Source organism: Vicia villosa, linkage group LG6 (assembly GCF_029867415.1).
Source record: "Vicia villosa cultivar HV-30 ecotype Madison, WI linkage group LG6, Vvil1.0, whole genome shotgun sequence".
In the NCBI taxonomy this organism is placed as follows: Eukaryota; Viridiplantae; Streptophyta; class Magnoliopsida; order Fabales; family Fabaceae; genus Vicia; species Vicia villosa.
The window spans coordinates 126,594,270-126,605,845 of NC_081185.1; the positions used below are offsets into that span (position 1 = coordinate 126,594,270).

Consider the following 11,576-nt stretch of genomic DNA (forward strand, 5'->3'; position numbering starts at 1 on the left):
ACAGAGATTTTCCACAGGTTGATCTCGAATCAAGAAGGATTTTTTAGTTGGGCTATCCTTCCGACCAAACAGGGGTTTTACATAGGTTGATCACGAATTGATCCAAGATTTTTACCAGGTTAATCTCAAACCTACTAAGTTTTAACACCAAAATGAACTCATAAACCAAGAGATATTTCAATTAGGATGATCTCAAATCGGTAGAGCTTTTAAAGAGGCTAAGCTCAAGAGCTGTCATGGAGATTTTCACAGGATGATCGTCACGAACCAAAGAGAGTTTCGTCTTTAATGGATAACATCACGAATCGAACGAAAACTTCCTAAGACAATCCCCTAATATAAACAAGAGCTTTTAAATGGTTTAGCTCACAACAAAAAAATATCAAGTTCCTGTGGAAGAATTATTTACATAAGAGAAAAAATGTACTCTTGGTAAATTTACAACTTTGCCCTCACCTAGAACAAATATACCCACTTAGACTCAAGAACACTCTCGAAACACTACGTCAAAATTTGTGAGAGAATATGAGATATTTAGAGAGGTGATGAGAGAAATGAAAAGTGAGGTTTTTTACATTTTCTGAATGTGTAAACATGATAGATAAGCTCTCTATTTATAGGTCAAGGCATGATATAAAAATAGAAACAATCCATGGGCATATTCAATGTCTTAATCGATTAGACTAATTAATTAGGAACCTCCAATAATCAATTGTTGAGGCCCAAAATAGAAGGTTTTGATATAGATTTGTTACCTATCATTAAGAGACTGTCTCAATAGATTATAGACTCAATTAAATATCATCTAATTGAGTAAGCAAAAGATATAATAGATTAGACAATTAGAAAAAGCCTCATAATCAATTGGCTATGCTTCAAAAACATTTTTTGGTGATTTAATTTAAAAAGTGAGAGGCTTCTCAAGTTGTGTGTGCGTGTGTGATTTAGCCATAATGTTTTCATAAATACCCTTGTGTCTTTATGAGACACTAGTAACTCAAATAGACACAATCACACGAGATTTCACACTTTCTCTCTTTCTTACTCTGAAGCTTCAAGTCTTGGCATCACACAAGAGCCTTAAGTCTTCTTGATAAGGTCTAATATGTCTTAATGTTGATGACCATCATCTGAGAGTTTAAAGGGTTAAACCACTAGTGATCCTTGAAACCTAAGTCTTAACTTGAGAGTCGTTGGACTATAATGTTAAATTTAAATATGTCTAGCTTGATTCGGGGGATAACTTGATCAACCATATTTTTCATCTTTGACTGCTTGAGCTATATTCAGCAATTGCTTGACATCAAGTGTTGTCATCATCAAAAATAAGCAGCAGCTAGTTTACATGCATCTTTGTTATCCATAAGCTTCACCATCTTGGATATTTTTTGACTAAATATGCAAGCTCATAGATTCACATTCTCCCCCTTTGGTGATGACAATGCATCTCTCAAGGAAGTTGTAAAAGAGAAAATAGATAGATAAAATTTGGAGTGGTTAAACTATCCTTCACATGAGTATATATTATACTCTACTCCCCCATTTTAATAATAAAAAAGATAGGTAATGATGCTAGAAAGTAATTGTAAATATGCAAGCACATAGTTTATATAGATCAAATAAATTTTACTCAAGAAGGAAAACATATAGTTATTTTAGATGAGATGGTTTAAGTCAAACATGAACAACTTTCATTAAATAATACATGTTTTGTTCAAAGACAACAAGAAATAACACGGAGGAATGGAAAATAAAACAGGAAAGGAAAAACATCTAAAACAAGCAAGCAAACATCTAATCTGCCTCCTCATCATTATTGTTGTGTTAACTATTGATATGTACAAGTATACTCAGTCAAATAGTAGAAAATAATGTAAAAGTAAGAGTAACGTTCACAGAAAGATTGTAATAACTTAAATTGGTTCTCACATTAAAGTCTTATGAATAGCCATGAGCAAAAAGGTAACAATAATAATGGGTTATCACAAGACTTTAATGTGAGAATGATGAACAATGATGAAGTTAAATCAATAGTAAGAGGGGTGTTAGGCAGTGATCCATATAATGAAAGTTCATATTTTGTATGTGTCTGATGAGATCAGTCATGCCAGATGATGTAACACCCCTACATTATTTTAATTAAATATTAAAATATTTGATTGTGTGTGTTATGTGATTAATTTTGATTAATGGTGTTATTATTGGGATTTGGGTGTTTTAAGGGTATTTTACTAATTTAATAATTACTGAAATTATTGAGTTTGAGAGCGTGAAAATTTAAATTAGAATTATTTCATTTATTAGTTAATTGGTAGTAATTAAGATAAATAGAGTTTTAAAATATAAAACATTAGTTTTAATTAAATAATTATTTAATTGAGATATTTAACTATTTAAAAATAAAGGGTTACAGAAGAATTTTGTTTAGTAAGAATAATTTATTTATTGGGATAAGGATGTCGAGTAGGGAAGTCAATGGGGCGGGGAATGTTCAGTGAATGCTTCCCTGTTCTTCGTCCCGCCGCCAAATTTATTCTCCATCCCCACTCTCCACTACGGGGGAATATTTTCCTCCATCCCAATCGCCACAGATTCTCACAGAGATCCACAGAGACTGAATCTAAAGAACATTTCTATATTTTTTTAATCAAAACTATGACACTATCAATTCATAATTTTTTTCCTCTTAGAAAAACATATATATATATATATATATATATATATATATATATATATATATATATATATATATATATATATATATATATATATATATATATATATATATATATATATATATATATATATATATATATTGCATTTAAATCTAAAGAACATTTAAATCTTTCAGCTACTTTTCTCTATGTTGTTTCAATACTAACACAAATTGATGTTTTAAATAAACATTTAAAAAAAAAATAATCACGGATTTTAAATAGAACAATTTACCCGCCCTATTCTGCTTGGGTTATTTGTTCAACACAAATATGATATCATCCACATAAATTTGAACTAGTTAAATGACATGCTCAAATTTTAGTTAAAAAGTCATTTGAATAAAATAATTTTTAAAAATGATTAGAAATATTTTACAAATATGATATCATACCAAACTCTAGGAGTTGTTAAAGTCCGTAAAGAGCCTTTTACATTTTAAAAACATGATTAGAAATAATTGGATTTTTAAAACCGTAATTTCTCTTTTTTGTGAAAATGTCATAAGAACCATTTTTTTTCTCTCAATTTTAAAAAAAAAAAATCTCATTTTCTCAAGAGAATGTCAGTAAAACCAATTTTTCTCAAAATCGTAAGCTTTCATAAAATCTTTTATAATCATCATTTTTTCAGAAAGTGCCAATTTTTCCCGAAGTGCCAGAAAAATCTAGATTTTCCCAAAACAAACCTTATTTTTATCAGAAAACCTCAATAATTATTAAAAAAAATATTATTAATATTGGTTTAATAATTATTTTGATAATATTGAGTTAATAATTATTAAGGTAAAATAATTAATTTTTAAAAAGTATAATATTATTAATATTGAATTAGTAATTATTTTGATAATATTGAGTTAATAGTTATTAAGGTAAAATAATTTTAAAAAAGTATAATATTATTAATATTGAATTAGTAATTATTTTGATAATATTGAGTTAATAATTATTAAGGTAAAATAATTATTAAAAAAATATTATTAATATTGGTTTAATAATTATCTTGATAATATTGAGTTAATAATTATTAAGGTAAAATAATTAATTTTTAAAAAGTATAATATTATTAATATTGAATTAGTAATTATTTTGATAATATTGAGTTAATAATTAGTAAGGTAAAATAATTATAAAAAAATAATTATTAATATTGCTTTAATAATTATTTTGATAATATTGAGTTATTAATTATTACTGTAAAATTTGAGTTAATTATTGATTGTTCAAAGTTAATTTGGTTTGTTGATTACATTACAATTAAATTGATTGTAAATTGTTTTTGATATCAACAAACTCAAAAGAAATATCAAAAAAATCAATTACACGCCAATTGTTCGATAATTTGCTATTTTATGTTTTCCCCTAATTTTATTGGAAATAGGATTTCTTAGTGAAACTATTAAAGTGAGTGGTTGAGAATTCAGTGTATTACTTGCTTATCATCATTATTATACATTCTATACGGTATTGCGCATATCCGAGTTTCCAATCATCTGTTTGCTTTAGACTACTTGTTCGATCTAGGCTAAATCATTTGCTTGCCGTAGATTTTGCAAGTTTCAAAAACAATTTTTAAAAAGGAAATTTTACCTTGGGATCTATTCACCCACCTATAGATAAGTTTTCATCATCAAACGAGTGGTTTCAAGAGCTCCGGTTTATTTTGTGCTTAAAAAACGCTTATTAGATAATGACTACCGAACCTAAAGGGACGCATATTAGAGCGTCTATTTTCACCCATGAAAACTATGGTTATTGGAAAGCTTGTATGTGTATCCATATCAACTCGGTTGATAAGGGTGTATGGAACGCTATTATCAATGGTCCTAGCAAAATTACAACGACCAATGATAATGGTGTTGTCGTACCTAAGCCGGAAGCACAATGGGATGATAATGATAAGAAAAAATGGTCTTACGATTGGAAAGCACAAAATATTCTCATATTCACACTTGGTGTTGATGAATATATCGTGTTTCTCATTGTGAAACCGCACAAGCTATGTGGGACGCATTACAAGTTGCCCATAGAGAATTAATGAAGTCAAACAAGCTAGAATTAATACATTGAATCAAGAGCTTGAACTATTTCGCATGAAGCATGGTGAAACCATTGCCGAAATGCAAAAGAGGTTCACTCATCTCATTGATCGTTTAAATGCACTTGGGAAACTGTTTCCAATGAAATTGCTACTAATAAATTTTTGAGGTGTCTTACTAGGGATTGGCAACAAAGGTCACTGCGATCAAGGAAGCTAATGATCTTACAACACTATACCTCACTATATTATTTGATAAGCTTGAAGAACATGAGCAAGAACTCACTTGCTTAGAGAAACATGAGAAAAATCATGAGAAGAAGCTTAAGAAAGAGAAAGGCATGGATAAAGAGGTAGAAAATAAGTATATCGCTCTAAAGACTTCTAGTTCAAGGTCCTCATCAAATGAGCAAGGTGTGTGTGAAATAAGTGACAATGAGAATTTGGATGATGAAGAAATGGTACTTTTTTTTGCAAAAAGATACATAAGGTACATCAAAAGAAATGTAAAGAATTCTGACAAAAACATCATCAAATTTAAAAGACAATCTACATCCTCAAAGGAAGATGACAAAAAGAAAGGAAAATCAAGACGTTTATAATACAACTATGGCAAAGCTAGTCATTGCAAGCCAGATTATCCACTCCTTGATAAAGATAATGAAATGGGACAACTCAAGAACTCTATCAAATCTAAAAAGGCGTATTGTATTAAAAAAAACAAAGTTAAAAGTCCTATATTCTCTCTTTTTTTAAGGAAAAAATTGTGGTCTTAACTACATTAATGAGTGTTAAATATAGTGTTTTGAAGATTTAATTCACTAAACATAATATACATTAGAGGTAGGATAAAGATAAAAAATAATAATAATATAAATACGTAAAATAGTTTATTTAATCGTTTGTGATTGCTAAAAAAATTATAAAATTAAATATATATATATATATAATTTTAAACGTGGCATCTTCCCCACCCCACCCCACCCCACCCCATGACTCACTCAGTCTCAAGTAGATATGCAGTGACTTCTTTTCACTAAAAAAAAAAGTTGGTCTTTTTCATCTTTTATTTCCTTCTTTCTTCTACCTCTCCAATTTGAAATGCATTTGCTTGGTATTATATTTTTTACAGCAATGTTCAATTTTGGAAAATCCTTGACACACCACAGGCATCCTTTTAAATAGTAGAACACAAAGAAGTAGAAGGTAATATTCTTATCATCGATTTATTATTTACTAAAGAGCACTTTAGTTGTTTTCGTTTGATCTAGTTTTCGGAAAAGCTTAGGAAAGAGGTGACAAATGCAAGATAATCTCTGTTACGGAACAAGCGAGTTCATGTACTAAGCTTGAAACTCATCTGATATAGAAAATATTTAGTTTAGTTTTTTCGTTTTGTAATTTAATGAAAGATAATAAAAAAAAAAAAAGTTTTGAAATCTGTCAGTAGTTTTTTCGTTTTGTAATTTAATGAAAGATAATAAAAAAAAAAAAAGTTTTGAAATCTGTCAGACTACCGTGTAACCGACCCAACCAGACAGTGCCAGCTGAGAACGATCATCTACAGTCACACATGATGACACTCGTAGAGTCTCATCACAGAACCGTTAATCACGCTCCGATCACACGGTCACGATTCATCCACCAGATTTATGTTCCTGTCTCCTTTGAAATCAAGGACACAGTAGTACGATCCTATAGAACAGATCCTGTTCAAGTAAGGTCGTGACATATAGTCTCGCCAATTGGGTATATAAACTTTTGGTAAAACTCTTGCGCGACCGATGTGGGACTATATATGTGTGACGTTTCTACTAATTGTTTCCAGAATGCAGTTTCTGTCTTTTGTTTGTTGTTACAATCGATCCAAGCTCATCAATTTAGCATATAATGTTTCATCAATTTTTCCAAATTCCTTGTTGCAGTACCTTATGTACTGTATCTATTTCTTCAAATCTTTTAGAGCTGACTCAAAAGTTAGTGGTTAACTCATGCAATTAGTGTTAATTAGCTTCTTGCTAAACTATAAATATAAAATAGATATTTCAATCTTGTTCTATCTTAAGGGATCCAAACTGAAACATCTAGTCACCATATTGCATTCTAAGCGATTCAATTCTGCAAACTTTGTGTCATTTATTATTATTGATTGTGTTGTATTGTACTGCAGGACATAAATCAACTAAGCAAAGATGCATATCAACAACTGTGCTCCTGAGTTGCTTCTTGGAGCAAAACATTATACAAGTAACGTTGATACGTTGGGATGCTGATTGGAGTGAGTGAGCGAAATAATGAGCTCTATTTTTTCCCATGAAATTCAGTACTAAACAAAGATAAGATAACAGGTGAAATTCAGTACTAACAAAGATTAGATAACAGGTCTTATTAGCTGCTACTAAGGTTTGTGATGTGTGTCTCAAAGCTAAGCAAACTAGGGAAATGTTTTCTTTGAGCGATGACAAAGCTAGTGGTTCTTTTGAACTCATTCATTGTGATTTGTAGGGACCATATAAAACTCTACCATCAAGTAGATGGAATTGATTTCTAGGGACGACCTATCTACCTGTGCTTTACAAGATCAGGGCTCTCGTACTGTGAGCAGATTCTCTCAGTTTAGGCATCAACCAACACAAAAACATTGGAAGCTCTCAGTTTAGGCATCAACCAACACAAAAACATTGGAAGCTCTCAGTTTAGGCATCAACCAACACAAAAACATCAGAAGCCTGCATTGAGCCTAGTGCGATATTTAAAGGGCAACCTGGGGTATACCGTATTCTACTGCTGCACAACCACAGCGACTTGAAGTATGTAGACTCTGAAAATCACTATACACAAGCTAGCCGCCAAGGGTTTTCTAGTATAATAAAAAGGAAAGTCTCAAGCACGAATAGAGCTGTGTTTCGACGAGCTAGTTCAGGTTTACACCAAGGACAGTAACAACCGGTCCAAGGGAAGTCAAGCAGATCATCGCTGAGATTCGCTCTCAAGCAATCAAGAAAGAGGGTTGGTTAGGGCAAAGCATCCGAGGCCTTACTTTAGAAAGTGGGGAACATTTAACCTATGGTCTAGCCAGCATCACAATGGTGCCAAGCCTGTCATGACACCTATGCTCGGGATTTCCCGTCTTGTGTTTCATATGCAGTTTTATAGTTTTATATTGTGACAGTCAATCTGCTTGTCACATTGAAGCAAATGCTACATTTCATGAACAGACCAAAACACATCGAAATAGATTGTCATGTGGTCAGAGAAAAATTATCTTCTAAGCTATATTTCAATTGGGTGACATCCTCACAGAACCCTTGGACCCCAACCTTTCGGTGTGCTTCTATCTCAGTTAAATAATCTCCAACTTGAGGGAGGGTATTAGTGTATAGCTTAATATGTATTATAGCTGTTATAGATAGTTATGACTATGACAGTTATTTTCTGTTTTAATTTGTGCCTCAAGGCATCTCTTTTGTATATAAGTCTGTCAACCTATCAATGAGAAAGCTAGCTCAATGTTATACATTTTGGAAGCTAATTGGTTCAAACCTTTGTATATATGTTTGTCTCAGCATGTCGATATGGACACAGAAAAATGAGCTGTGGGAATTTCACATAAAAATGCTATTATTTTCTCTGTTTAGGCTGGTTCAACTATTATTACACAATCATTTTATAGCATTAGCATATAGTCCCTTTGCTGTGAAAATTTCAATCTTGTTCCTTTTTGCCTAACAGCGGGCTTATCTCATGTCTACGCTAATTTCTTAAAGTGCAAGGGATCCAATGAAATAAAAATTCTGCAAAGATTATGTAATATATTTTATTGATAGTAGTGTACTATAGGGACATAAATCAACTAAACAAATATACATAGGAAGAACAATGCAGAGAGAAACAAAGGGAGATAGGAAAGGAAATGTTTCAAAAATCATGTAAACTAATATTTGTTAATTTATGTGATTATGAGAGATTATCATGCTCAATAACTTGTGCTCCTCTCCATTCTTCACCAGGATTCACAGTCACAGGCACCAACATTGAAGCAGGACCAGTGCATACAAAATAGTCCTTTCCATATTTCTCTGACATCGAACCAGGACTTGAAACATAAGTATCCTCAAATCCCATTCTTATCACCCTGTAGAAAATCTCACGTCCCTGAAAAAAGAAACTACTCTATAAAAGATCTTTCATACTATTATCAACCAATCACAGTTCATATGATATAATTCTAACCTGGTCAATGATTTCATATTTTGAAGGTGGTGTGTTATAAAACGCCTTTGATCTTTCTTCTGGAGGTGCAGCAAAAACTCTACTCATCTTATTCTCAAGGAGAGTATTAGGAACACCCTGTTGAGTCCATGAACCAGGCTTCAATTCAGGCTCGGCACCAAATGAAATGAATCTAGTAGGCTCAGATTTCATTGCTTCCGACGGACTCAAGATTTGAAAAGGCGAAGCAAGAGGAGGATGTGTGCAGTATGAGCAAGCTTGAAGACCTTTAATAGCAGCACCACCTCTTCTCTTAAATTGAAAATGGCTTAGTATAGCATTCGTTAGAGTAACGGGCTTCGGAGCTTTGTTCTTAACTATAACCGCTGTTGCCATACTCACAGGATAGAGCGACACAATATAGGTCATGTCAAAAAATTTATTTGTGCTTATCAATTCAACCTGCAGAAAACATAGTACATATTTTACTGTCACAATAGCTTCGAAACGTAGAACCAAACATAGACACAGCATTTTCAAGCAAAAGGGTATGTAAATATCAATGAAATTCTACCTGGAGAGCATCAATGGCATCATAATCAACATCTTTTACGGTCCATTCTAGCGTAGAAGGAAGCAACTCTTTTGCACCAGGTTGTAACACTTCATTCAAGACCAAACCAATTCCACCTTTAGCTTTATAAAGACCTGTTTCAGTAGCAGGAATTGTGTAAAGAAATTCCTCGAATCCATCGTCTTTCCAAAACACTTTTGGTTTGTAAGATGTTACATGAGCATCAGGTAATCTTAGGCTCAAAGAGCTTCCATTTCTAACTGTCAACTCAACAATGGGAATGCTATTGGACTCCGAGAATTTGATTCCTTTTCTTCCAAATTTCTCATTGAGTGCCTCGGGAGTTGAAAGAGGTGTTGAAGTTGTAGTAGCTGAAGAGGCTTTTATTAAGTTTAGTTTGGGAAGAGATAAGGAAAGAAAAGAAGCCATTGAGAATAAGCAAATTGTAAGGTGCTTTTTAAGAGATTCTACAGAAGCAGATTATGAGCATGCTAATGCTAATTCAAACACAACACTTTTTGGTTGAATTTTGGTTACTCAAAGGAGTTTCATGTGATTGATTATGTGTGGAAGGACATGTTTGCTTTGAACTCATGGCTTACTATTGAATGAATCAATCTTAATAGTTTCAAAAAAGGACAAAGAGTGCAACTCAGCATTGCCACATATATTTCTTGTTATCCATTTTGATTTTTTTTTTTCTTTGGTGGGTTTTATTTGTTTTTACTTTGTTGAAATGTTAATTAAATTCAATATATATGAACCCAAAAAAATAGTATATGAATTGTGAAGGATAGTGAAAAATGTGGTTTCCAAGAAATACAATTTGTATAGACAAAAAAAAGTCAAATAGAAAATTGTGTTTTAAAAATAATATGATCATTAATATTAGTTTCTCGAATGAATAGATAATATTTAGGAACAAACTTACTTATAATTGTTAGACTGAACTAGAGTTAAAATGCATTAAAAGTTAAAAGCTTAAAAATTATTAAGATTCTTGGTACAAAAAGTAAATAAAATTTGGAGATTGTTCAACAATTTATTCAAAAGTATACATAACAAAACAAACTATGTTTGATGTTGCCGTTTAGTCAGGTATGTGAACACCAGATAAGAGAATAAACTACAACCTTCTTGATGCAATAAGCATATATATGTTCGTCTGTAACACAAATTGTTACAGGTGGCAAAACAGACTCGGTCCGTCGAACATGTCTATTACATATTTCAATGTGTCCATAAACATTCCAGCAAGTTCTATTTCTGCCAAGGGTGGTTCTACCTGAGCAGTCAACTCTCTCCAACGCTGAGCATATTTTTCGAAGGACTCTTTCTAAGACATGTTTTGCAATTCTCAACGATCATGCGCCATGTCCAGATTGTACTTATACTGCTTTAAGAAGGCATCAGTCAAACTCTATCAATTATGAATATGGCTCTTCTCTAGCCCCATATACCATTTCAACGACGCCCCCACTGAAATTGTCTTGAAAGCAATGAATGAGCAATTTATCGTTCTTTGTATGAGCATCCATTTTGCGATAATACATAACTAAGCGACTCCTAGGAAAGGTGTGCCCCTATTTCTCCAAATCAGGAGTCTTGAACTTGGTCGGAATAACCAAGTCAGAAACTATGCACATATCGATGGCAGTAGCTCCAAAGATGTTGTTACCTTCGATGGCCCTCAGCCTCCTCTCAAGGGTTTGGCATTGTTCCTTCACCTCCTCAATCTTATCACCTTCCTCTTGATCATTATCAGCGGCATGATACACAAAACGGAGATCATCAAAAGGACCGTGAGCAACAGTAATAATTGGTTGTGGTTCTGTGACCATTAGGATCTGCACAACTTGCTGAGTGGACTGACCCACTCCAGGGGTATTTTCAAATGGTGGAGAGTAGTTGGGCGGCAAGCCAAACTCAGACCAAGAAGTCATCACCCTTTGGAAGTTTGGGGATCTATAGTTAAAGCAGACATTTATGAGATCATTGTTCTCTGAGGTTGATCTTCTCTAATTTTCAAAGCCTACAA

General features: G+C 32.5%; 1 protein-coding gene, 1 long non-coding RNA gene and 1 other non-coding gene across 4 annotated transcripts; 1 reads left to right on the forward strand and 2 right to left on the reverse strand.

The window, feature by feature from the left end:
* The first annotated feature begins 5,747 nt into the window (after positions 1–5,747).
* On the forward strand, positions 5,748–8,294 carry LOC131609922 (uncharacterized). 2 transcript variants are annotated; one of them, XR_009286371.1, is made up of 3 exons: positions 5,755–5,958; positions 6,923–7,155; positions 7,258–8,294. It is a non-coding gene; the product is annotated as an uncharacterized LOC131609922 (long non-coding RNA). The 2 variants fall into 2 exon arrangements; XR_009286370.1 differs by having other exon boundaries at positions 5,748–5,958; positions 6,923–8,294.
* Positions 6,255–6,479, reverse strand: LOC131615451 (small nucleolar RNA U3). The gene has a single exon (XR_009287860.1). It is a non-coding gene; the product is annotated as a small nucleolar RNA U3 (small nucleolar RNA).
* A 250-nt stretch (positions 8,295–8,544) lies between the features above and the next one.
* LOC131609921 (photosynthetic NDH subunit of subcomplex B 2, chloroplastic) lies at positions 8,545–10,147 on the reverse strand. Its single transcript, XM_058881750.1, has 3 exons — positions 9,539–10,147; positions 8,986–9,426; positions 8,545–8,907 (listed from the first exon to the last, which is right to left on the reverse strand). The coding sequence occupies exons 1-3, from the start codon at positions 9,965–9,967 to the stop codon at positions 8,710–8,712; spliced, it is 1,068 nt and encodes a 355-aa protein (XP_058737733.1). The 5' UTR covers positions 9,968–10,147; the 3' UTR covers positions 8,545–8,709.
* Between the last annotated feature and the right edge of the window lie 1,429 nt (positions 10,148–11,576).